The sequence below is a fragment of the Mus caroli genome, chromosome 1 (genome assembly GCF_900094665.2).
Source record: "Mus caroli chromosome 1, CAROLI_EIJ_v1.1, whole genome shotgun sequence".
Taxonomy (NCBI): domain Eukaryota; kingdom Metazoa; phylum Chordata; class Mammalia; order Rodentia; family Muridae; genus Mus; species Mus caroli.
In genome coordinates this window covers 52,981,332-53,009,262 of record NC_034570.1, presented here as the reverse complement: position 1 = coordinate 53,009,262, position 27,931 = coordinate 52,981,332, and the positions used below count along the sequence as shown (strand labels likewise).

At 43.7% G+C, this 27,931-nt stretch overlaps 1 protein-coding gene across 2 annotated transcripts in view; it reads right to left on the bottom strand.

Annotated features, from left to right (window-relative positions):
- Cdk15 (cyclin dependent kinase 15) overlaps positions 1-27,931 on the bottom strand; it is a 92,345-nt gene that overhangs the window by 56,527 nt on the left and 7,887 nt on the right. For both annotated transcript variants that reach the window (XM_021169327.2, XM_021169401.2), the window contains exons 4-8: positions 27,274-27,353; positions 12,036-12,130; positions 11,254-11,316; positions 4,825-4,948; positions 2,910-3,030 (exon numbers count right to left, since the gene is read on the bottom strand). In XM_021169327.2, coding sequence (XP_021024986.1) covers positions 2,910-3,030; positions 4,825-4,948; positions 11,254-11,316; positions 12,036-12,130; positions 27,274-27,353 — 483 coding nt within the window. The remainder of the gene's footprint in view (positions 1-2,909; positions 3,031-4,824; positions 4,949-11,253; positions 11,317-12,035; positions 12,131-27,273; positions 27,354-27,931) is intronic.

The following is a 27,931-nucleotide window of genomic DNA, read 5'->3' as shown; positions in this document are numbered from 1 at the left end:
AGAGAGAGAGAGAGAGAGAGAGAGAGAGAGAGAGAGAAAGAGAGAGAGAGAGAGATTAAGCCTGGCACGGTTGGCTAACCTGCTAAAGGTACTTGCTGCTAAGCCCAATGACCTGCATTTGATCTGAATGACCCAAACAGTAGAAGAGAACTAACTCCTGCAAGTTTTCCTCACCTCATATTTGAGCTGTTGTACTCATCTCTGGCCCCCAAATAAGTAAGTAAGTAAATAAACAAATAAGTAAATGTAACTTTTAAAAATTACTCTTAAAAGATCAAAACTAGGCAAAGACAAAATAGTTTAAAGAATATAAACAAAACAGAAAAGTATTGTTTCTAACGGGGGAAAGGGTTTGACGACTGAAAACTAACATAAAGTTCAGGTAGATTCCCCTTCCACAGTGGGCAGGCTGGCAGGAAAGGAAGGTACACATGACTGTAGGACAGTACTGACTGATGCGGCCATCGTAGGCGGTGCTGAGGGCGTGCGATGCTTCTGAAGCTGCCTCGGTGCTCTCTGTATGACATCACTGCCTCAGTGCTCTCTGTGTGACATCACTGCCTCGGTGCTCTCTGGGTGACATCACTGACTTTTGTGCTGGGTAATTGTTTTCCTTGGGAGCTGTCTTTGCCGTACAGGACACTAAGCAGCATTCCTAGTGTCTCTACCTTCCCTTCCACCAGCTGTGACAACAAAGATTCTATAGACATTACCATAAGTATGACAAAATGACCCATGTGTGTGTGTATGTGTTAAATATTCTATAATAAAACAAGGTTTCAAATTGATGGGTAGAAGGTCCCCTACTGCCTGGGAAACACAAGCTGGAAGGCATCATTAGGAGCACAGCCTGGCTCTGAAGGCCTTTGAAGTTGAGCCTGCAGAACAGTGAGGCTGGCAGCCCAGAGCAGTTGAGTAGCAGTGACTGCTCTAGAAATGGCGCTCAGTCCCAGAAGCCTGCAACTAATTACTCTTGGGGGAAAGGTCTTCATTTCTTAATTCTTTGAGAAATCTGAAAGTGTAATCCTGCTTAAAAATTACCTGCTTAATTAAAAAAAAAATCTATTGTTGACTTACACTGCAGACACTGGAGTGAGAGGATTTGAGCTGGGTCTGCTCTGAAAGCTTCCTCCCATGAAGAGGAGCTGTTTCAGTACAGGAAGGTGCTCTGCAGGCTGCTAAGGGAGGGAGGCAAGGACAGTCCTACCCAGCTGAGAGACCTGTGATCCAAAACAATGACTACCAGGCCAAGCTGTGGGTGCCATAGTGCCATGCATCTTTTGGCAACAACCAACAGCTCTCTCATTGGACTTAGGGCCTGCTTAACAGGAAGGAAGTCACGCCTCACACTGAAAACCTAGCCAACTACTGAGCCTCGTGAGGTCATGGGTCTTAGAGGAGAAACTACCAACCTCGTCTTATTAAAGCAGCCCAATGCTTACCTGCATTCTAAAAATGTATCCTTATATCCACAAAGAACTGTAGCTCTTGTCCCTCATCGAAGAAGCTTCTCTTTGCGACAGACAGACAGACAGACAGACAGACAGACAGACAGACCAACAACGGTAAAGCTGAAGAGTCCAGCAGATCAAGGGTGCCTATCCCCACCTACAACCCAGCTCCTACACCGGAAGCCCAGGCAGCAGGAGAAAGAGGGGCGGAGACACTGTAAAAACCGAGGACCAGAAGTCTGCTGGGAGCTCGCTCGCATCTCCCAGAAACGACAATGAAGCTTTACCTCACGGCACTTCAATAATATGGCTGCTTAAGCAAGATCCAAACAAGAACACCAACAGGGACGTTAACACGGAAGGAGCAAGTTTCACAGGGCCCACCCCTTAGACAAGGAACTACAGGTGGCTAAGAAATGGTGCCCAGAGCTGAAAAATTAGCCTTCCCCTGGGATCAAACCCCTAATTGGTTATCCAATACCAAGTGGTCAGCCCTGAAATCATATACATACAGGTGATATTGAATGAACTCAGCAGCTTGTATTTACATATTTAAGATATATATGTAGATGAATATTATATATCTAAGCTGTATATTCAATATATATATATACATATATAAGATACATACACATACAGACATACAGAGACAGACACAGACATACACACACATACATATATATATACATATATAATCAGTATGTTCTTACATATTTGTAAGAACAATTAAAGAAAAGGAGGCCATGAATATGTGAGGGGGTGAGGAGAGAGACATAAGTGGGGTTGGAATGAGAAAAGGGAAGGGAGAAATGATGTAATTATATTTAATCAATTTTTAAAAACTCTTCGGTTACCCAAATAAAAAGAAAATACTATTTTTGTCACATTCAAATCAAATAACAGCTGGACTTCGAAAATAAAATTTTGAAGACAAAAACACTATTATTGATTTTTTTAAAATAGAAACCATGTTTCTATAAAGCCTTGGAATATTTTATTACCTTTGAGGAGTTGGCTAGGCCTGTGAGGTCACTACACATCTAATGTGGTCCTCATATAACTGGATAGCTCTAGAAGCTAATGGGTCTGGCAGATGGCTCCATGGGTAAAAGAGCCTGTTGCTAAGCCTGGCAGCTTGAGTTTGATTCCCCAGGACCCCCACGGTGAAAAGAGAACTGGCTTCCTGTCCTCTGATAACAGGAAAGCTAGAAGGAGTATGCGGTATAATGAGAGAGCACTGGGGACAGAAGGCGCCTTGGGCAAGTCCTCTTTGGACCATTGCTTCTTTAACAGTTAAAGCCCAGAATTCAAGTAAGGCTTTGTGTATTGCAAAGTAACTGATGCTTCAGCATTTCAATGCACAAACAATGATTATCCATGAGTGTAGTTGTTAAGATGAACACAGGCGGCAAGGCGACCACCGATGGACATCTTCATTTTGGGGGCACTAGATCTTACCATATGTCTAGCTCAGAGGAGTACTCAGTGGCTCCCAGCAAAGCGTCAGGTGGCCGGTACCAGAGTGTCACCACTTCTGAAGAGTATGTCTGGCTAGGAATGGACTTGGCTCGAGCAAGACCTGTCCAAAGAGAATGAAGATAGCACCCATTATCCTGGGTCTTTTGGGGAGGCATGGTGACTGACATACCAAGGAGTGTGTAAATGGCAGAACAAACAACCTGAAGGGTAACAGGCCAATGGTGGGTGCTCTCACCAGAAGCACTCAACTAGCCTGAGGTTTATGTATATTGCAGCAAGAAGATTTCTTAGCTTCGACCTGCTCTGTAACTAGATGAGGCAGCCAAGAATGATCAGTCAACTAAGTTCTTGCCCACTTGCTATGAATGGAGGTGATGTTGAATGAACGTCCAGGTCCTTCTCTTTCCTCTGAGCTATGATGAGCTGGGGTGACAGCTATGCTGAAATATCTGAGCAATATCTGTAGGATGGTGGAACCACATGACAGATGAAAACTGGACAATGACACTATGGGGCTCCCATGACAGCTTTGACTGCTCTGGTGAGTAAGGTTGTTTCTAGAGCACTATACCACTATACTGTGGGTCTCTACAGTAGCAGTGAAATAATATGGTTCAGGATGAATGTGTCTGCTTTACATTTCTGTAGTCTAGGATACTCTCTACCAGTTTAGTAGAAAGAGAGAGGACTGTTGGTCCAAGTCAGTAGACTGAGGTCACTTCCTCTCAAGTGCTTCTCTGCAAAACAAGAGTGTAAGTCAGTGTTCCATCTCCCAGAACAGCAGCACCCACAGCTGGGGAAACCTTACGAGAGGAGTTATCGTGTGGAGAGTTGGTAAATGGCTAGCTGCTTAATGCGCATGTGTTGGGATGAGCCATCACTGCAAAGCAAAATCCTCTGGATGTCATTTGTTATCCTCCAACAAAGAAGCCTGGTTTCTTGTCTCATGAGAACCAATGTGTCAGAGCTGGGGAGGCAGCCCAGTGGTAGAGCAGTTTCCTAGCATACACAAAGCCCAGTGTCTAAAACAAACAAACAAACAAACAAACACCAAAGACCAAACCAAACAAAAAAACCTCACTAGACCCCATGTGTCAGTCCAGTGTGGTGGTACATACTTGTAATCTCTGCACTTGGGAGACAGAGCCAGGAGGATTGCTGCTAGTTTAAGGCCAAGCCTGGGTCTACACAGTGGGTTTTAGGTCAACCAGGGCTACATAGTGAAATCCCATCTTTAAAAAAATGTAGTACTGAACATTTAGTATTACACTACGAATATAATGATAAGCAAACATAGACTCTCAACTACCTGCTAATGAAGAATAAAATCTAAAATCACATATAAGTATTTACATATATTATATGTTTATGAATTTCTGTATTACATGTCTGTGGATATAAACTACAGTATATGCTAAAATGGAAAGACAGTTATAGAGGAATGTAGTCAAGCTGATGTTGACATTTAAGGGTACAGAACAAGTGTCATTTCCATTTATGCAGGAGGTCATGCTACATTCTCAGGTCAACTTCTCTGTTCTGCCATCCTAGGATAGTGATCTGTTCTGACAGAGTTGCCATTATCCACTTAGATATAGAGACATGTCCTAAGTACAGTCTACTCCACAGACGTCACTACAACAAACGTGACATTGGGATGGTATGAGGACCTATTTTAGGCCTCTGGCTAGATGAGTCTTAATGGAATTCCAAGAGACTCCCACACTCTCCCTCCTTCTTGCCTCATATTTCCTGTCTGTCAGTTTGACAGCCACACACAGCATCCCATTCTTGGGCTCTGGCTTTCAAAGGGCAAGCCTAACTGATGCCTGGAGCAAGCGCGTACAGAAGATTCATTGTTCACAGGCCCGAGGAGACCTGAGGGGCGACTCACCAAAATCAGCCAGTTTGAGCTCTCCCAGGTGACTGAGGAGCAGGTTCTGAGGTTTCAGGTCCCTGTGGAGAACACGCTGGTGGTGGATGTATGCCAGGCCCCGCAGAAGTTGAAACATGAAAAGCTGGAAGAAATGAACACCATACCTAAGGACATTTGAGCCACTGTGCGTTGTAAATCAAAAACACTCCTCTAAAAGAATATAGTGAAAGTGTCTCCTGAGAGATGTGTGTGTGTGTGTGTGTGTGTGTGTGTGTGTGTGTGTGAGAGAGAGAGAGAGAGAGAGAGAGAGAGAGAGAGAGAGAGAGAGAGAATTTTTTTAGAATTGTTGAGAAAGGTGGGGTATTTCAAGTAGACTGCATCTCAAACAAAAAATTCTGGCTTTTCCTGCCACCTTATTTCCTTGATACTGAAGGAGATGCCCATCCCTAAACATCTAAAGTGAAATCTTGAGGTCTCCTTAGGAGCACTTGTATTAATTAAGATGTGAAAGATAACTTTTTTTTTTTTTTCCCACAGATGAACTTGGCATGTCAGGTCAAAGTTGACCTGGAAATCACAGTCTGGATTACAATTGCTTTGTTTTTTTTCAGGCTCTGATACAAACCCATTTAAAGCTTTAATACCAGGAGACACAACTGGGAAATCAATTTTAAATGGCATTAAGAAATAAAGCAGAGCTGGGAACTTGGCTCAGGGGTTAAGAGTGCTGTTGCTCTTCCAGAAGACCCGGGTTCGATTCCCAGCACCCACATGGCAGCTTGCAACTGCCTGTCACTCCAGTTCCAGAGGATTTGGCACCTTTACACAGATACACATGCAAGCAAAACATCAATGTATGTAAAAAGGGGAGGAGAATGAAGGAGAGGGTGAGGTGGCTCAGTAGGTAAAGGTATCCTCTATGTAAGCCTTGAACCCTCTGCTCAGCACCCAGAAGCCACATCCAGGTGGAGGGAGAGGATCGACTTCACAGAGCTGTCTTCTGACGCCAGCCTCCATATGCGCACACAAGTGATTGATTTTTGTTTTGTTTTTAAATATGAGGAAAAGAAATAAAGGATTTTACTGTCTTCATAAGTTATTTAAAACCCTTGAATTCAAAGTTGGAAATGAGGAAAATATCTAGTATGTGTCAGAAGGGAAGAGAGCCGGTTACCTCACGCAGACACTGAGATGCTTAGTGCCCAACAGAGTGCCCGGATGTAGACACTGTACACTAATCCGTCACCTTCCTCCTACTTGCTGTTCTGTCCCTCTCCTCTCCGACTCCTCGGGCTCCCCCTGGCTTTTGTAAGTGGTAAAGCCCCGGGGGTATTGAAGTATGGTATCTCACAGCATCTTAAAACTCTAGCCTTACCAAACCTCACCTCCCACTCATGTTTCCACCCCCTCAAGCCGGTCTCTTCCTCCAACATGTAGAGTAGAGCCAAACCTGAAGGCGCTTTCGCAATTAATGCTAAGCTAGATCTTGGCTCCTGGTTCTAGAGCAGCTTCCCACACCCCGGAGTTCAGGCATGATGAAGTAATTCTGTTGAGTTAGTGCCATCTGGGACACAAGTCCCTCAAAGCCACAACTGGAGTCTTAGCACTTGAGAGTTTAAGGCAGGAGAATAACATGTGTGTGTGTGAGGATTAACCTACATATTAAGACACCATCTTTAAAAAACAAAACAAAACAAAACAAAACAAAAAAAAAACAGAGCAGACAACAAAAGAGAAAGCACAATGACAATAGGATTAACCAAGTCGGGACAGAGAAGGCCATGGTTCTCTATTTCTGAAGTATCTATCCCTGAGTCTTGTTCATCAGGAATCAGAAACAAGGCGTTAGGAAGATGGCTGAGTCAGCAAAGTGCTTACTGTGCAAGCATAAGGACCTGAGTCTAGAGCTCCACCATCCATACGACAGCTGGGGTGTGGCAGCCCGCACCCATCTCAGTGCTGGACGGGCAGAGACAAGAGGATCCCAGAGCTCATGGGATCCTCACTAGCAAGCTAGTCTGGTTGAATCGTGAGTTCCAGGTTCAGTGACAGGTCTTGTCCTAAAAAAAGTAAGTATGGTGCTTTGAATAATAATGCCCCCCATAGGCTCATATATTTGAATGTGTAGCCACCAGAGAATAGCACAATTTCAAAATATTAAAAGGATTAGGAGGTGTGGCCTTGTTGGAGGAAGTGTGTCACTAGGGGTGGGCTTTCAAAAGGTTTCAAAAGCCCACACAAACTGCATTCTCTCTCTCTCTCTCTCTCTCTCTCTCTCTCTCTTCTTGCTTCTGCCATGTTCTGATCGTTTCCATCTACCAATTTCTCTGGCTGCTTGTTTATAGATGCTGCTGCTAATGGTGTGTAGGTTAGTGGCCGTGGGGCTCTGTCCTTGGCCCACTACCAGAATTCTTCTCACTGCTCTCCATTAGCCTCCTTAACTCTGATGGCCTCAGCTAACAACTGTATAGCGATCATTTCAAAATCTGTAGCTCCAGATCAAACTTTTCTTTTTAAAACTTGTATGTATGTATGTGTGTGTGTGTGTGTGTGTGTGTGCGCGCGAGTGTGTGCACATACACAGGTGCTTGTGTGTCATGGTGCTCCTGTGTATATCAGAATACAACTCTCAGGAGACTGTTCTCTTCTCCACAGTGGGTTCCAGGATCAAACCCAGGTCCTCAGCTTGTATGGCAAGTGTTTTAACCCACCAGCCTCTCCACTTTATCTTTTGAGGCACGGTCTCCCATTGAACCTAAACCTCATTATATCAGCTAGACTGGCTGGCCAGCAAGCCCCAGGGATTCGGGATGCCTTCAGTTCCCCTGTTACAGATGCCTACCGCCTTGCCAGGCTTTTAAATGGTGGCTGGGGATCTGAATGGAGAGCTTTGTGCTTCATGCTCCTTCAGCAAGCACTTTACCCATGGAGCCATCTCCCCAGCCCCTGAATCTCTTTTGACTTTCAGACTCACATAGTCTGAAGTTCACTTAAACATCCCACAATGCCCTTACTCAGCAAGCTAAAATGTAATTCACTGTATCCCTCCCAAATCCATTTCCTTCCTGTTCTTCCCTCGCTGAATCCACCACCATCCATCTTGTTGCTCAAAGCCAGAGATATTCTTGCTGACTCTTCCCTCACCCATCAATTTTGGCTAATTGATCACAGGCCCAGGCTCTTTCTCAACATCCTTGCACATCTGTAACTGTTGTCTTAACCAGCCTCGCTGCCAAGGCTGTAACCCAGCATTTAAGAGTCAGCAGAGGAAGGGGACTGCCAGCGTGGGTGTTGGAGGTGATAGTGGATGAATGTAGGTGGATGTCAAGTTAAGGGAATATTACACACACACACACACACACACACACACACACACACACACACGAGAATTTCCCCTCCTTCCAATCCTTTCCCCACACTGTTACCAGAGAGAACTATACAAAAAGAAAAGTCTAGTTGTTTTCTCCTTGCCTAATGCCATTGGATGACAACAATATGCTACTAAAGATGTCACAATGGGGTTCTTTATTTTGTATGAAAATAAATAAATAAATAAATAAATCTCCTTGATGGGTCCCATACAAAGAAGCACAACACAGCAGGCCTTTCATGCAGTGGCTTCTACTTCCTGGAGTTTCATCTTTAACTGCCTCTAATTCCGTGAATAACAAATTCAGATTTTACTGTTTAGCTTCAGTTCTGGGGTACCTTCATGGCTGCTTCTGGCTAGGGAGTTCATTTCTGCCCCTACTTTAGACTAGTGTTTTGTTTCCATAGACACCTCCCCCCCCAATTTTTGTATTTATTAATGTTCTGCTAACAAATTTCCAAAGTCTTTGCAGTAAAGAATATAATTTTTAATGATATTTGTTGCAGCAGGATACCAAGACAGAGACAACTTTGGGGACATGAGAAGAGATAGGAGGCCTTGATCCAGAGTCTGATTGAAACCTCTCACTGGCTGAAAATCAAAAATTCCAACACAATGAAGATTTGCTTAGAGCCTTTATCCTTATCCAACTGTATACCTAAAATTCTCCAGAAATGTCACCAGGAAGCTCACTTACAGTAAAAGGATATATCCCAACCGTGTTGAAAAGCCCTAGTGGCACCTGGTCTTATCTCATCAAATTGTAATACTATTCAAGCATACCTATAGAGCCACTTTATAACCTCAATTGTCAAACAAACAAATAAATCAGGAATGAATATAGAGCAGGGAAGATCTTTCAGAAACTCAGTAATCAATGAAAATCCCATTCAGCTGAATGGTGGTGGTGCACGCCTTTAATCCCAGCACTTGGGAAGCAGAGGCAGGTGGATCTCCGTGTCCAAGGCTAGCCTGAGCTACAGAGTAAGTTCCAAGATAGCCAGGCTTACATACCAAAACCTTGTCTCAAATGCATGTATGTGTGTGCATGCAAGGAGCTGGTTTCACCCAAGAGGTAGGCCCTAAAAGATGGGAACTAACTGTACTGCTATGTCTCCAGTCACACCGCCTCTGACAGTTGTGATGCCCTTGGCTGTGAGGACACTTATAACCTTACAGACACTTACATCTTACAGTTCTACAAGCAGCTTGCTTTTGTTGACTATTTCTCTTACGCCTAGGCACAGGAACCCTACCAGGAGTCCTCCTGTCTTTGGGCTCATTCGACCATCTGCTCTCAGTCTGTGCTCTTAACCCCACAGGCCAGTAGGCCTAAATCTGAACTTCCATCTCCCAGACTCCTCCTCATCTGCTCATCTCCCTGCAGAGAGTCTATCCCAAGTAGTTGCTGGACATGATGAAGCTGCTCCTCTTCCTCTCCAGGTCAACTTCTCCCATTCTCGTCGATTCTGATATAATTCTGCTGGTCAATAAAGGTCAGCAATCAACCGTGCTTGCCCACCCGCCCCTTCCCTCTTCATGCCCTGGTCACCAAACCCTCACTGAGCCTTTCTTACTCTTCTACATCCCCTTACACTTCTGCCATGGCTACTGTACTTTAGGTTTTGGAGGTCCTTAACCTCCCTGCCGCTCAGAGTTGATCCACCGCTGCATCGCTGTGGATAATGCCAGAAACTCATCTAGACTTGATCCTGGACGTACCAAACCCGACCCCCAGCCAGTCATCTCCTCACTGGGTTTGACAAGCACCAGGCTAGTGCACACCCAGCAATTTCCAACTGGGATCCCTGCTTCTAGTCTCTTCTTCCTCATAAAACTTTTATTGCCCACACATGTTATTCCCCTCCCCCAACTCTACCCCCCAGCTAGAAGCTTGCTGTCAAGCCTGGTGACCCAAGTTCAATTCCCGTGACCTATATAGTGGCAGGACAGAACCAACTCCCGTAAGCTGTCCTGACCTGCATCTCTGTGCCATGGCATGTGTGTATTCCCCCACCACACACAAAACGAATAAATCAGATGCAATAAAAATATTGAACACACAAGGCAACCCTTACTTCTTTGCATTGCCACAGGACCAGGTCTTACTTTTTATCAGAAATTTAAAGTTTTTTAGTTTTATTTTATGTGTATGAATGTATTGCCTGCATGTTTTTTGACCGTGTACCACCTGCATACAGTGCCCATGGACACCAGAAGAGGGCAGAAGATCCTGGAGTTACAGGTGGTTCTCAGCTACCATATGGGTCCTGGGAACCAAACCCAGGTCCTCTGTAGGAGCAACCAGTGCTCTTAACTACTGAGCCTTCCACGATACCAGACCCTTACTAGCCTTTCTTTAAAGCAATGTAATAGTGTCAGGATGTCTCCTCATCTCATTTTGCTGTAAGGGTAGGAACTATAGCCTCTGTGTCTTTATCCTTCTGGACATTCCCGGGTCTGCTGTGTGAGTTACTCAAGCCTCAAAATCCATCTCTAATTCCTCAAGCAGTCCACGATCCCCCTTAGCACCTTGCTCATCTTCACACAGTGACCTGAGGCTAGACCCAGTCTAGTTGCCAGTATCATCATGTTAACTTCTCTTGTCAGATTCTTGCACACCCCTGTCCCACTGGTCATTCTTTCCACATGGCAGGCAAAACTCCACTTCTGAATCAGTCAAAGCGTCTGCTGCCCTCCATTCCTCTCCGGGAACTGGTAAGTACTGCCATTTTAAACCAGAAGGGTGGTGATGCCCACGAGGTAGCTTCATGCTTATGAGCACTGACCGCTCTTGTAGAAGACTCCCAACCCCTACCCTGCAGCTCACAGCCATCTATAATCCCAGGTTGTTGTGAGACAGAGTCTCACACTATTGTCTAGGCAGTCTAGAATTCACTACAAAGGCCAGACTGGCCTTGAATTCACAATAATCCTTTTGTGTCAGTCTCCAGGGCATTGGGATTAAAGGTGTAAACCACCTCACCCGGTTCCCTCCTCTGTTATTGGCATAGTTGTCTGTCTGCAGATGCTTCTGCTGTGGGCAGGCCAGGTAGCATGACTCTTAAAGTACTCACCCTGACATTGTGAGGATGAAGCCCTCCAGGATGCTGAGACATGTACTGGGCCAGGTCGGTATGCTAAACAAACCAGCAGAGAAAGAAGGGACAGAAGTCAGTGAGGAAGTACAACAAAAATATGGATATTTTAGAGTAAAGTGTAAAAGGAAGATAGCCAGGTTCTGCTGATATCTCATTGTTAAGATCAAATATACTATCTTTCTAGTTGGCTGCTGGTGCAGGGAACCTGTTTCTTGGCAGAGACGCCCATTTGAGTGACTGGCATACAGCACACAGCAAAGCAAATTTTCTCTTTCCAAGCGTCCTTGAAGGCATGTCAAATACACTTACCTCAGGATTTCTTTCTCTTCGTTTGAATCTTTTTTTTTTTTTCCTTTCCAAAATACAAGTTGAGTTACTCTTTAGTAAGCTTATATCTGGTCTTTAAATATCTTGTGTTGTATATTTATTCGTTAAGTCAAAGAAACAGTTCAGGCTCTATTAGCAATGAAAATAGCCTTTAAAAAGCGCCACGTTTTCTGAGAAAGCAAATGCACAATCCTAGTTTGCTGCTGGTGGCGAGGGGGACAGGACAGGCAAAATCCAGGTAAAGAGGTCCAACTGACTGCCTGCGAGAGCGGCCAGGGCACACTTAGCACATCAGTGATCCATCATACCTTCCACCCCGTAATGAAAGTTTTATCATGCCATAAAATATTAACAGATTCATTATACAAGCACCAGGCTCCCCCCCCCCCCCTGGCTCCCCGCCGTGTGCTCTAAGAGTCTGGAGAACTCACCATGTATTCAAATACGAATGTCAGAGTCTCTTTGGTGTGAACAATGTCATGCAAGAGGACAATATTGGCGTGCTTCAAGCCCTTCAGGAGAGACGCTAGAAAGATTTAAACAAGATATTACATCAATCACTGAGAGTGACTGTGGCTCTTTGAACCTATTAACCAATGTTTATATATATTTTTAACATTTCAAATCAAATAGTCATAGGATTTTACTCCTGGGAATGAATCTTTTCTGGAAGAATATTTGAAATGACAACAGACCTTTATTATTTTAAAAATGGTGACCCACTGCATTTCCACAACTGCCCTCTCTGACCAGCTTGATGGTTGCCAACACCACTTCCATCCACCTAATCCATTTCCTCAGAGCCCTCTGGGCACTTTGTGAAGCTCTCCTCTGAGATTCTCACCATCCCAGATTCAGAGCTATAGAAACATGGGATCAGAGATACACAGACCATTAGAGGAGCAGGAAAATGGCTGATTCACCCCGTAGAGCAGGAGTTTGTAACAAGTGGCCAGGCTCTAAAATGTCAAGTCCAGCCAGGGGCCAAGGAAGCTAATGGACAATGTCTGTGGGAGGCAGGACAGGAGCGTGGGATCCACAGTAACCTGTGCAGCAGGAAGGACTTCTTGATGGAATATTGCAATCCTCCTCTATGGAAACCAAGCTTGAAAGGGAACTCTGAGCTTGGGAAGCCTTGGAGTGTAGTAGCGCTGACAGCAGTCTCTTGCCTACTACTTACAGGTCATTGTTAGGCTTCTAGAAGTAGCTACTTATTTATTTACTTGTTGGTGCTGGGGATTCAGCTTAAGGCTTCTTACCAGTGACCTGCCCCCATTGTTACCCCATAAAAGCATCCAATTAAAGGGGAAGAGATTGCCACAAAAGGCCAAGGAAGGCTGTCTTTGGGAGTTCCAGAGAGATGGAATAAACATGACTTGAGAAGGATGAAAACAAAACAGGCTTAAAGAGATGAAAAGTCTCAGCATGAAGACTATAGTGTCCTTAGAGCTAAGGCAATGTCTGGTACACAATGGATCACGCCTCTAATGCCAGTGATCACAGGACTGAGGCTGGATGGTCTCTGCAAATTCAAGGGCAGCTTGGGTTACACAGTGAGACCCTGTCCCAGAAACAAACAAACAAAAGACTTAAAAGAATGGAACTGTATAAAACTCAAATCACAAACATCAATGTACGTGTATATTTAGGACATAAAAGTAGAAGCAGGAATATAAAGGGGAAGAACTCCGAAGGGAGCGAAAAGGAGGACCAGACAGAGTACAGGAGCGGAGGACACATCACATATTCTCTCTCTCTCTCTCTCTCTCTCTCTCTCTCTCTCTCTCTCTCAGAGGGAAGAGTTAAACGCATGGAGGGCTGGGGAGATGGCTCAGTGGGTAAAGTGCTTGCCACACAAGTATGTGGACTGACTCAGATAACCAGCACCGCAGAAAAACCAGGTTGGAGCAGCAGCCCACCTAAAACCCAGGAGGAGGGCAAACGGGATCTCTGGAGCAAGCCACCTACACAGACTAGCTGACTCAGCTAACATGGGGTCAGTGAGAGACTCTGCCTCCCTAAATAACGTAGGTGTGATCAAGGAGGGCAGCTCAACTTCAGGCCACTTGTGGAACCAAGAGCACACGTGAACACGCACCGCATAGCACACACATAACAAATACGTGTATGTATGTATGCATGCATGCGTATGTATGTTTTTATGTGTGTTCCATGTGGTATGTGTACATGTGTGTTGAAACCCATTATTTTGTCCTCTAACTAAAAACAATAATTAAGCCAGGCATGATAGCTCACGCCTTTAATCCCAGCACTCAGGAGGCAGAGGCAGACGGATTTCTGAGGCCAGCCTGGTCTACAAAGTGAGTTCCAGGACAGCCAGGGCTATACAGAGAAACCCTGTCTCGGAAAACAAAACAAAACAAAACAAATAATAATTAATTTAAAAAAAAAAAGAAAGAAAAATAGCGTACACAAAAGAAAAAAATCCTGACAATCCAGGTTCTGACTCTGTGCCTACATTTCTACCTGATGGCTCTTCTGCCCCTCTCCTTCCTACTATAGAGCTCTACAAGGTTAAGAACAAACACACTCCAAGTTGTGGAGGTGGCTCAGTGGGTCCCTGCTTATCCTACAAGCATGAGTGCTTGAGGTTGGATCCAAAGAACTCCAGTAAAGCTGGCTGTGGCAGTGCTATAATCCCAGCAGTGGGGAGGATAAGGCAAAGGCTTGTGGGACAGTCTAGCAATCAGTATGCCCCAGGTTCAGTGAAAGGCCCTGGGTCAACAAATAAGGTAGAGAAGCCACTGAGGAAAACACCTGCCCCCAACCTCTGGCCTCCACACACCTAATCACACTTGTACAAGCACAAGTGTGTGCACATACATGCAGCTCTGCCATCTGGAAACACACCTATTCCCTCAGGAACCTGACCTGTTGTGCTTGTTATTGGTTTTGCTTCCTGATGGTCAATCTCCCCTCTAGTTGGAACTCCATTACTGTCCTCAGAAAGCCAACACTTCTTAGTCCATTCCTTTCTAGTTGCACTACCCTGCCTTTACCCAAGAGCTGCCATGTGACCTAGAAGTGTACAAGGACAGCCCTCCTCCGCTGGCTGGCCCCATTAGGAGAGAGCTGCTTTCCTTTCCACTGTGTGGGATTTTCCTTGGAGCTGCTGAGCCAGATTACCAACACCTGCCGACAACATCCTGGGCATAAAAGGAAGACAGAGCTGAGCTGGGGTGTAGCTCAGTGATAGAACACTTGCCTCGTATGCAGGAGGCCAGGGGTTCTGTCCTCAGCACCACATAGACACACAGACACACACAGAGAAACATACACACATGGACATACATGCTCCTATCACACACACATACACACTCTCTGGCACACACAGACACACATACACACATACTTTATTTCACACACACACACGAAACATTAAGACAGAGAAACCAGTTTGGCTTACCAGATGTCTTAGTCGTGGCATTGACAATGCTGTGCAAACCTGTGGTTGTTAAAATAGCCACTACTCTTAGTCCTTTTTAAAAGTCCCAGCACTCAAGAGGCAAAGACAGATCTTGTGAATTGGAGGCTAGCCTGGTCTACATAGTAAGTTCCAGGACAGCCAGAGCTAGTCAGAAAGACCTGGTCTCAAAAAACCAAGTCAGTTTGGGGCGAGCCACTCTCCCATTTGAAGGAGTTCTGCTGTGCCAGCAAGTCTACTGTGCTCTTCTGAGCTGTGCCCACAGAGTCCTTATGGACAAAAATGTATTATTTCACTTTTAACTGTGAGTTAAAATTTCACTTTTAACTGTGAGTTAATTTCTAAGAATGAAGACCAGTTTCACTGCACCTGTTTAATGTCTCTGGGCCCAGCCTGACATCTACACATGCATAGAGTGCCTGTCTTTTGGATGCCACACCACCACCTCAGCCAGCCCCTTCACCAAGAGTGAGCTCTTCCTTTATCAAGCATCTTTACTGAGGGTCTTAGGGAGAGCTGCCTGTGAGACACACTCTCTCTCAGTGAGCTTTGGAGAATTTCCCACCCTATGGAGAGAGAGGCCGTCTTTCCTGACTTCATTTCACAGGGTTCTTATGAGTTGACTCAGACCCAATTCCTAAAACCTTTGGTGAATGGCAAACGTTACCAAGATGCAAATGACAGTTAATACCACACACCAGTTTCCCGCCCTCCTTTCACTCATGCCTATAAAAACCCCACTCCCAGTCATAAAATCTTATTTTTGGTACGTTTCTGCTAGAGTTTTCAATACCTCCCAGATTTATAGCAATGACTTCTGACCATCAGTTGAGAACATGTGCATTTTTATGTATGAATCATCTCATCATAACTTTCTGTTTCTCTACACGCACGTGTATACCAGACAAAGCATCCACAGGCGTAGCTCAGTGCCTACCTGGTCTGCCCAGGGCCTTGGCTTTGATCCTTAACACTACACACAAAATCACATCCTCCTCCAAAGGAAATGCAAAAACAAATTGCTAAGAATATTAAAATAGTTTAACTAATTAGTTTACTATTTACGTATTTATTTCAAGACCAGATCTCTCTGCAACCCTGGTTGTCCTGGAACTCAAACGTGGAGACCAGGCTGGCCTCAGACTTGTAGTGATTCTCCTGCCTCGGTCTCCAAGTTTTTGGATTGCAGATACCTGCTAACATACCCGGTTTTAATTTCATTTTTAAAGTAATTTTGTTCTTACATAACTGTATTACTAAAACTCCTCCGGCTTACTTTAAAAGTTACGGTGGCACATTTTATCAGTCGAAATGCTAAGACACTCAAAGAACACGTACAAGGGCGAAACAGACTGCTGACAACCACGGGCTTCAGTCTTTTGTCGTTTTCTCAATAATATGGTTTTGCAGGAAAGGGGAAAGTACCCTCTGCTCATTTCTGTTGTGAACTTATTTGTATCAACAGTCTAATCTTCAGTTCGCCATACATTTGCAGAAGTGAGCTAGAGCGATTTGTACCTTTTACGCCTTTTATGTAGTTTAGAGCTCATGCAAACAGCAGTCCCTCTCAGCTTCCCTCTTATACCCTCCACCCACCCACCTGAAAATCTACTGTCAATTCTGCAAAACACATCAGAGCCCCCCCCACACACACCTTTTTTCTGGGTGGTTGACCACTGTCCTGGGCTGGGCCATGCTGGTATCTAGCAAAAGCACCCCAAGTAGTCTCCTCATTTCTCTGTCCTGCTGACTCTTCCTTCTGGAACAGTCTGAAACTGTGATTCTTTCCAGTAAAAATCAAAGCAAATCTCTTCTGATTCCCCCACAGTGAGCTCTCATCTCACTCAATGAAACCCCAAGGCCTGAAGATGGTCAACTCCCTTCCCTGCTCTATGCCCTTCCCTAGCTCTCACCTCCTCCCATTCTCTCCCCCTTGCTCTGGCCACAATGGCCTCTTAACTGTTCCTCAAACACTTTCATTTTCAAACATACCCCCTCATCCCTGCCCCTCGCTACCCCTCCCCCTGTACTGTGACTGTCATTTCCTCCACCCACAATTCTTTTCTCCCCTGTTTTCATGCTTTCTCCCTCACCTTTAGGACTCTGCTCAAACTGTTCACCTAACTGATGGGCTTCCCTGTCCACTCATTGCAGATGAAATGACAGCTTTCTGCCTCACACATCCCAGTGATCCTCTATTCCTCACCTCTGTTTACTCCCCTCCATCATACTGATCAGTGCCTGCCACCAAACAGATAAATACTTATACACACACACACACACACACATCTGTGCTGGTTGTCGCTCTCCCCTTTGCTCCATGGAGAGCAGCCACTCTTGCCTTTTCTGCTCATTGGATCCTAGGTACTTATTAGGACAGGGCCGGGAATGTTAATATCAGTTTTGTGCTCATGTCTTCCACAGCATCATTCACATGTGTTGAGTCAGTAGTAGTGTTTCTGTTGGAGACGCTTTGGCTCCTTGGTCCTCTTAGGTACCTTCCCCACCTAGATCACAAACTGTTCTATCTCCTGCTCATGTTTACCATTGCTTTGCCAACGCCTAAGGATACTGAAAATCTATATGGAAATGGAATTTTACCTAGTAAATAGGGGATTTGCATAAAAAGCAGGTAATGGTTTAAGTCTTTAGCTCATGGAATTACTGGTACCTAGTTGGGTCCACACACCAGAGGGTCTAATGTGCCCTAGCATCCAGGTATGTATAAGAAGGAAACTCAGGGAGAAAAGGCCTTTCTTTCTTCTACTTTTGAGGTCACCAGGGAAGGATACGGGATCTGATCTGAAGATTAAGGTTACAAAAGTCAACTGGGAAAGAGGAAAGATATGAAAACCAGCATGAGGATTCTGGGAAGGTTGTTTTCACATTCACACCTACCAAGTAATATGGATGTGGTGACTCATGCTTATAATCCCAGCACCTCCGAGATGTATCTAGGTAGGAAGAGTGGGAGTTCAAGGTCATCCTCAGCTGTGCAGCAAGGTCAAGGCCAGTCTAGGCTACATGAGACCTTGTCTCAAAAGAAGCCAAACAAATGTCCTGCATGTCAGAGTACTTACTTTTGTTTTCTTCAAAGAAAAGACATAGAGATAAATTGGGGGTGTAGATGAGTCACAATAGGGTTACATGTTCAGATCAACCTAGAGCCTTGAGGGTGTCTTCCACTGAGCTGTATCCTGTTCCTAAAATAAGGTGACTACGAGGATAGTAACAGTGACAACAGCTAGCACTCCTAGGCTATTTAAGATACCAGCCAGGCCAGGCGTGGTGGCGCACGCCTTTAATCCCAGCACTCGGGAGGCAGAGGCAGGTGGATTTCTGAGTTCGAGGCCAGCCTGGTCTACAAAGTGAGTGCCAGGACAGCCAGGGCTACACAGAGAAACCCTGTCTCGAAAAAAACAAAAAAACAAAACAAAAAAAAAAAAAAGATACCAGCCATTGCTGTAAGAATTTCATGTACATTCATTTGGTTAATCATAAAAACACCAGAAAATAAAGAAAGATGATAAAACATTCCAAAGCAAAATGGTCAGTGTTGATCTTTAGTCAACATAAAAGATAGCTAATATATTTAGCTATAATATAATGTACTTTAATTTGTTAATATATTAAATATTATTAAATGTGACATTTAATATTAGTTATACTTATGTAATTAATGAAATATTAACTAATATATTAAAACATATCACATTTAGATATAATATGTGAGATATTTAATAATTCAGGGAAATATCTCGCAATGTCATACAATATTTAACTTATTGGTTTTATCTTTTTCATTATGATCTGCAGAATGATTTTTTAGGAAAATTGATTTTTGCCAGCACAGTGGTTCATGGTATTTTGATGTTACTCTATACTGTTCTACTTAATTTAGCAAAAGATGTGAGACATAATAGTCACAGATAAAGCAAGTCTGTCTCCCAAAGTCCTAGAGTATATCTGTATATCCTGGTAACCCTGGTAACTGAAGCTTTCTCAAGTGTATAGGCTGCTTAAAGACACAGATTGACCCACCCCACCTCCTGACTTTGCATTTCCAGCACCAACCCAAGCCTGGCATGTGGGGCTCAATAAATGTGAATCAATAAAGACTAGGCCACTTCTAATGAGTCTATGCAGGAGTCAATAATGGAGTCCATCCCAACTCCATTAGACACTGAACAACAAAAGATGTACAATTCCGTATGTTACAGTTTCTCTGGCTGAAGAGTCACAAAGCAAGATAGGGAGTCAAGTTATGAATCCCAAGAAACAGTATGACCTGGAGAAATGCTTGGTAAAGGCAAATGAGTAGTTCTGATTTCTTTGGAAGTTAAACCCCCATCACATTGTGTCCTCTGGTGTGACAGTGATGTCCCTTGGGGGGGGGGTGCGTATCCAACCACTTCATGCTGAAACTTGAAGCCCGATCCAAAGAAAGGAATCCATAACTGGTACTATAAACCCCAGCAGAAGTCTGTGGCTCAGGTCCTAGGAGGAAAGCTACTGTTGTTTTGCTAAGTGAACACAACATGCCTGTTAAATTGCCTTTGAATATTTCTATGTCCATAGATTAATAGTGGTGGCAGCTTTGATCAGAGACACTTCTCTTTTTGTGCGTTTGCTGGGCAATAGTTACTGAAGAGACTTATAACTGGTCAAAGTGCTAAGAATAAATGCCTACCTGAATGTTCATCCTTAAATAAAACATCTGCATTATCCTCTCAAAGGCCCAGAGAACATGAAAGAATGGAAATACTGTAAAAGCTGGAAGTGTTGTGGAACGGTATCTTCAGGGGATGACACAGCCGTTGCCATGAAACTCTCAGTCACTATGACAGCCTGCAAGACACTGGGCCTACCAACATCCCATTGTGGAGGAGAGGAGCTCACAAGTCCCCATACCTCCCTGAGGAACTACAAGTAATTAACAGTTCCTAAGGGACAAAGGCATCTGTTCCCTGCTATAGCCACTGCTAATTTGTTCATATTCCTGTAAGTGACCTTAATTAACTCATTTGTTCACTTCCCACAAAATGACAGAAAGTGGAGGTAGTAGAGAAATACTGATGGGGTGAATATGATCAAAATAGATACAAGAACAAAACTGTGACCATAATAATAATAATAATACATAATAAAATTAATAATTATGTACAGTCGATATGTGCTAATATAACTCTTTAAAGGCCGGTGAGATAGCTCGGTGGACAACGGTGCTTGCCACACAAGTCTGGTGAGTTCTATCCCTAGACTCCACTGGCAAAGAGAATTGACTGTACATGGTTGTCTTCTGACCTCCACATAGGCAAGGTGGCACAGCTTATGTCTGTGTGCATATGCGTGCACACACAGACATACACACATACATTAATAATAATAACAACAATAATGATCATAATTTTAAATTTAAAAATATCCCTCTCATATGCCGTTACCCTGGGGTTATTTCTCATAGGGCTGTAAGTATGAGCTGAATATGTTATATTCTTGATGTGATCAGACTCCTGTCAGCCGGGCCTGCCCTCTTCCATCTGTGCTAATAGCTGACTTGAGATATTAATCAGACTCTTTGTTGATCTTATTAGATGACCCCAGCAAGGTTCCTGAACCTCTTTTTAGTGAATTTTCTCACAAATGGATTAGGAGTAATTACTTTACAGTGATCCTAAAAGGACTTCAGAGGCAACTGTTTCTCATTTAAATGCCACCATTAAGGGTTCTGTAGGATGAGCGTTTGAGTTATTGAGCACGGTCAGGCGCACACACACACACACACACACACACACACACACACACACGATCACACTTTTTTCTGGAGAGTTACTTCTGAGTTTGCCCCCATTTTTACACAGAGAGCACCAGAGAGCGGCTTTCTAGTTCCCACTTTTACTCTTGCTGAAGGAGATGCTTAAACATTGCAAGCCTGTGCAGTTTTATGTTGCAGAGCAGGGAGAATTTAAATATAACAGACTTGAGTCATACCCAAACACGCTGACTAGATTTGTGACCTCAGACAAGTCACTCAGCCTCTCTGAGGCTCGGGCCCCTTCATTTCTACAACACCACCACTTCGTACTTCCAGGGGTTGGTATAAAGGGTTAACAGAGACTGTGGTGCGGGGAGGCCTGTCATATGCCCGACTCTCTTAAGGAAACAAAGTAGACAAGATGAAGGTCCTAGGTTCAAACCAAAAGCTGGCTGTTTTTTAAGAAATTTATTTAAGGTCCATTCCTAGAATGTCAATATAGAATTCAATGAAACTAAGGTACATTCATATAAAATCCATAAAAAAATCAACTTACTCAAAATATTTTCTCCCAGTTGTAAAAATAAACATTTGAAATGTGATTCTGAATCAATAATAAAGGACTCTCTTAAATTGCTACAAAAATCTCTGATCTTTTTATCTTTTTTTTACTTTTCCATTTTGCCTTGTTTGATATAGGGATTCACCATGTAGCGCTGGTTTGCCTAGAAGTGGCTATGCAGACTATGCTGGCCTTGAACTTGGAGTGATCCTCCTGCCTCTGCCTCCTGAGTGCTGAGATGACAAGTTTGTATCATCATATCCAGCTCTTTCATCTTTTAATTAGCAAAAGGATGAGGATACCAATAGCCTGGGCCTGTAATTCCACCTACCTCAGGAGACCAAGGCAGGAAGGTTGTGAGATCAAACACAGCCTGGGCTACAAGTGAGTTCAAGGCCAGCCTGGACAACTCAGTGGGACCCTGTCTCAAAATAAAAAATGCAAAAGAGGGCCAAGCAAATAGCCTGTGTTTGGCCTTGGCTTTGACCCTCAGTATCAGGGAGAAACAGGGATCTGTGTGCTGTTGCATACCTAGTAGTCAGCAGAGTGTCTGGCCATCTCAGACACCCAGCACACATTGCAGTGTGAATGCACACAAAGTTCTGAGTGTTGGCTTGAATCAGATATTGTTTGAAAGTTTGGCCATACGACATCATTCCTCTAGAGGTGTTCAAGGGTGCATGAATGCTCGCTCCGTAAGAGTTTCCCGTAATGTTGTTGCTCAGACTTTTGTTAATTTCGTGATATGATAGGTAAAGATCATGTGAAAACAAACATGCATTCTACCTGGAGAGACTGTCCAAATAGCAGAATCTCACTCTCTAAGCTCTAGGCTGCCACACCCTCAGAGCAAGCAGATTTCTCAGGGAAAAAATTCCTGCTTCAAGGCTGTCTTACTCTGAGTTTCCCTGCACATGGCTTTTGGTTGCCTTTTCAGCTAATGACCCTGGATTTTAACTAATGAACTCCAGCTGTTCTTATCTTGCTTCCCAGCCCTTCCCATTTAACCTCCAACTCTCTGGTCTCCTGGGCATCCAGATCTTAACCAGGGAAAAATGAGCCCGTGCCAAAGTTCTTACTGAGGCCTTGCTTTCAAGGCTGCAAGCTTTTTACCCAGGAGGAAAAAGAAGCAGTCATTGTTGGAAACTGGAAGTCAAACCACCTCCGATGTGTCAAAATCCTTTTGTGGTTTTTTTCATATCATACAAGCAAAGCTTTCAATAAGGGCCAGTCCCATAAAACAAACCGAGGAAGTCCACATAGGAATGCTAACTGTAATTGTGAACACCTGTGTGAGAGGCAGCGCTCAGCGGACACGAAATGCGAGAATGGCCGTGCATATAGAACAACACACACCCGGGGGCTTTGAGTCGGCCGAGAACATCTGTTAGCAAAACCTGCTGCAAAACACGTTTCACTGTAACTGCCAGATGCGGAGTTGGAGAACTTAGCTCTGGGGAAAATAGCAGCAAAGCCCAGTGCAAGCCGTCAATGAACTCAGGCTCACAAAAGCTGATGCCCAGGGAATAAGGGGAGCCAGCACCCAGAGAGCCTCCTCTAGTCTGGTGACGGGCGGGCATGTGTGTGTGTGTGTGTTCAGAAATACTCTTTTGCCTATCCACACATCTGTCTCATTTGGACCACTAATAAGTATACTAGTGAGTACAGCTTCCATCTTGTTTAAATGCTTAAAACCATGTGTTCCCCTAGATTGCACCTGATCCCACCAGGACGAGTCCCCACTTACACTGATAGCCTTTGGCCTTTCGATTTAAATGTAAAATGTTTCCCAGGGGCTTCCGAGACTTTTGAAAATGGCATCAAATTGAATTATAAACTCATTTTCAGAATTGTTTTGTAAAGCCTGCTTGGATAACCCAGTCTTCTAAGTTCAGTCTAAAACCTGCCTCCATTAGCCACAGCAAGTCTGACTCATTCTGTTTGCAACAGCCTCTATACACTTAATATCTGGACTGTCTGCTCTGTTAAGGCTGAAAACACAGAATGAAGAATGGGGCGTTCTCTGCTCATTTCTCAAACATTCAGCACTATCCTTTTGCATATATTATATACGCAGTAAAGAAGGGAAGATAAATAACTAAGACGAATAAAGTAAGGCTGAGGAAGAGTCATATCTTTGAGAGTTTTTTTTTCAGAAACGAATAATAATCCCATCATTCAAACGGCTCTCGTGGGGTGGGGATTTAGCTCAGTTGCTAAGAGTGCTTGCCTAGTGTTGTGGTTTGAAAGAGAAGTGTACCGCATAGGCACTGGCATTTGAATATTTGGTTTCCAGTGGGTGTAATTATTTGGGGACAGAGCAGTTTTGCTGGAGAAACTCTCTCGCTGCAGGCTCAGTTTTAAGAGCGCACAGCATCGCTCACTTCCGGTTTGTGCACGTGGTTGAAGGTGCCATCTTTTAGCTTCCTGTTCCTGCTGCCTTTGCTGCTCTGCCTGTCCCAACCCCCTGCTGCGATGGACTCTTATCCCTTTGGAACTGTGGACCAGATAAACTCTTTCTTCCTTAAGCTGCCTTTTGTCAGGGTATTTTAATCACCACACCAGAACAGTAACAAAAGTCCTAGCTAGCTTGAGGCCTTGGATCCGACTCCCAGCAGGGTAACTGAGTGTGGTGCTGCAGCTATAATCATAGCCCTTGGGAGGGATCAGCAGGGAGAGCAAGAGTTCAAGAGCATCCTGGTTTAGAACCTCTGGTGGAATCACCATGCCTGACCTCAAGCTGTACTACAGAGCAAATGTGGTAAAAACTGCGTGGTACTGGTACAGTGACAAACAGGTAGCTCAGTGGAATTGAAGACCTAGAAATGAACCCACACACCTCTGGTCACTTGATTTTTGACAAGGGAGCTAAAACAATCCAGTGGAAAAAAGACAGCATTTTCAACAAATGGTGCTGGCACAACTAGCGGTTATCATGTAGAAGAATGCGAATTGATCCATTCTTATCTCCTTGTACAAAGCTCAAGTCTAGGTGGATCAAGGAACTCCACAAAAAACGAGAGACACTGAAACTTATAGAGGAGAAAGTGGTAAAAAGCCTCAAAGATATGGGCACAGAGGAAAAATTTCTGAACAGAAGAGCAATGGCTTGTGCTGTAAGATTGAGAATTGACAAATGGGACCTCATAAAATTGCAAAGCTTCTGTAAGACAAAAGACACTGTCAATAAGACAAAAAGGCCACCAACAAATTGGGAAAGGATTTTTACCAATCCTAAATCAGATAGGGGACTAATATTTAATATATATAAAGAACTCAAGATGGACTCCAGAAAATCAAATAACCCTATTAAAAAATGGGGAACAGAGCTAAACAAAGAATTCTCACCTGAGGAATACCAAATGGCTAAGAAGTACCTGAAAAAAATGTTCAACATCCTTAATCATCAGGGAAATGCAAATCAAAACAACCCTGAGATTCCACCTCACACCAGTCAGAATGGCTAAGATCAAAAATTCAGGTGCGAGCAGATGCTGGAGAGGATGTGGAGGAAGAGGAACACTCCTTCATTGTTGGCGGGATTGCAAACTGGTACAGCCACTCTGGAAATCAGTCTGGCGGTTCCTCAGAAAATTGGACATAGTACTACCAGAAGATCCAGCAATACCTCTCCTGGGCATGTACCAGAAGATGCTCCAACTTGTAATAAGAACATATGCTCCACTATGTTCATAGCAACCTTGTTTATAATAGCCAGAAGCTGGAAAGAACTCAGATGTGCCTCAACAGAGGAATGGATACAGAAAATGTGGTACATTTACACAGTGGAGTACTACTCAGCAATTAAAAACAATGAATTTATGAAATTCTTAGGCAAATGATTGGATCTGGAGGATATCATCCTGAGTGAGGTAACCCAATCACAAAAGAACACATAATATGCACTCATTGATAAGTGAATATTAGCCCAGAAACTTAGAATACCCAAGATATAATTTGCAAAACACATGAAACTCAAGAAGAAGGAAGACCAAAGTGTGGATACTTCGTTTCTTCTTAGAATGGGAGAAAATACCCATGTAAGGAGTTACAGAGACAAAGTTCAGAGCTGAGACAGAAGGAAGGACCATTCAGAGACTGCCCCACCCAGGGATCCATCCCATATACAAGCATCAAACCCAGACACTATTGCATATGCCAGAAAGATTTTACTGACAGGACCCTGATATAGCTATCTCTTGTGAGGCTATGCCAGTGCCTGGCAAATATAGAGTGGATGCTCACAATCATCTATTGGATGGAACACAGGGCCCCTAATGAAGGAGCTAGAGAAAGTACCCAAGGAGCTAAAGGGGTCTGCAACCCTATAGGAGGAACAACATTATGAACTAACCAGTACCCCCCCAGAGCTGTGTTTCTACTTGCATATGTATCAGAGGGTGGCCTAATCGGCCATCAATGGGAGGAGAGGCCCTTGGTCTTGCGAAGATTATATGCCCCAGTACAGGAGAAAGCCAGAGCCAGGAAGCAGGAGTGGGTGGGTTGTGGAGCAGGGCGGGGGGTTGGGGGGTTGGGGGGAGGGTATAGGGAACTTTCAGGGTAGAGTTCGAAATGTAAATGAAGAAAATATCTAAAACAAAACAAAACAAAAGAACATCCTGGTTTACACAATGAGTTGGGGCCAGTCTGGGCTCTCTGGAGACACTATCTCATGCAAGCAAGCAAGCAAGCAAGCAAGCAAGCCTCAAGTAAAATATTGATAAATTGTATTCTTTAATTTTGCTATATTAGTTTTAAATCTATAAGATGTTAGTGTTAAACACTGTGGTATAAATTGTCTCACTGGTCAGTAAAATATGACCCAAAAATAATAAAATAAAATAATAATCAAGAACAAAATAATAGCAGTAACTATTCATTGAACCCTGAAAAGAGACTGTTACGTACTCTCATTTGATCTTCTTAACAGCTCTGTGAACTATGTGCTATTATCAGCCACTTTAAAAAAAAAATGAGACAGGGTTTCTCTGTGCAGCTCTGGCTATCCTAGAACTAGTCTGTAGACCAGGCTGGCCTCAAATTCATGGAGATCAGCCTCCCTCTGCCTCCCAAGTGCTGGGACTAAAGGTATGCCCACCCAACTGAACAGCTCAATCTTAGATAAGCAATTGACCCAATATCACCGCACTGCAGTGGTACCTAGCAGCCAGATGATGCAATCTTCAATCTACTTACTACCTTACAATGCTGCCCAGGATGCACAGAAACCACAGGAAGCTGGGTTTGGTGAGGCACCCCTGTCCTCCCAGCTTTTAGGAGGCTGAGGCAAGAGGCCTAGATGTGAGGCTAACTTAGGCAAATTATTGAACCCCTATCTCATTAAAAAAAAAAGAGTAAATTAATGAGACAGCCCCTGAGGGAGAAAGAAAATGCTTAAAGAATGTGCCTTCTATCCAGGAGGCTAAAGCAGAAGGGTTGAAAGTTCAAGACCTGCCTGGGAAACTTAGTGAGATCCTGTCTCAAAAAATAAATAAATAAATAAAAAAGTTTGTGTGTTGGACCCTTGGCTCAATCCCTAAGCATTGCAGGAAAAACAGAGACAGGAAAACAAGCTATGATCAGGGAAATCCCCACCAAGAATTAATATGCTATTACACTTCTCTTTTAAATGAGTTTCTGAGTTGTATAGACATGGTTTTAGCATGAATCCAAACATATGGAAAACATTTAGTAAGTGTGCATAGAAATCATAATATGGACAGCAGTTTTGAACTCTATCTTAAAACCAAATAATAAAATAATACTGTAAATAATCTTGGGAAACTGGTAACAAAATCAAACTTTGAAATTATAGTTATCACTTCTGGAGATACGAGAGACTGCACGCTGAGTGGATAGACTGAATAATCAGAACACTGTCTGGGGTCCATGTGTTCCTGTCCTTACCTTCCCGGATGGCTGTGAAAGGGACTCCCTCCTCTGCATTCATGCGGATGACTTTGAGAGCTACTAGTTGTCCATTTATCCTAGAGAGGGGTGGGGCAGACACACACACTCAGTGAGATGGCTCAAAGCAACAGCTTACATCGGAGAGTCTATTAAAAACAAACAAACAAAAACACCAAAAAAAACCCCTTTCCTTTACTATGTCTCCTACTATTTAAACCTAGAATTTTCTCAAAACACAAAACTCATTATATATAAAACATGTTACATATATATTTTGAAACATCCTTCTCTTTGCTAAGGTGTTATATTTTCCTTATAGAACATCCAGAGAAAGCAGAGAGGCACAGAGAGACCATCTCCTTCATAATACCTCTGATCCCTCTGGTGCATTTAATCCAGCCTTGTGTGTCACCTAACTTTGGCTGTGGCTTCATAACTGTCCCCTTGCTTGAACCCTTGTACCTCTGTCTACTCTCAGTAGAGTAGCTGGGGATATCATATGAAAGTGAGAGTCAACACTTCACTTAGTTTTCAGACCTCAGAGAATCTCCACATTTCATGTCAGATAACAGCCACATTCTCTTTTCTCTTCTCTTCTCTCTTCTCTTCTCTTCTCTTCTCCTCTCCTCTCCTCTCCTCTCCTCTCCTCTCCTCT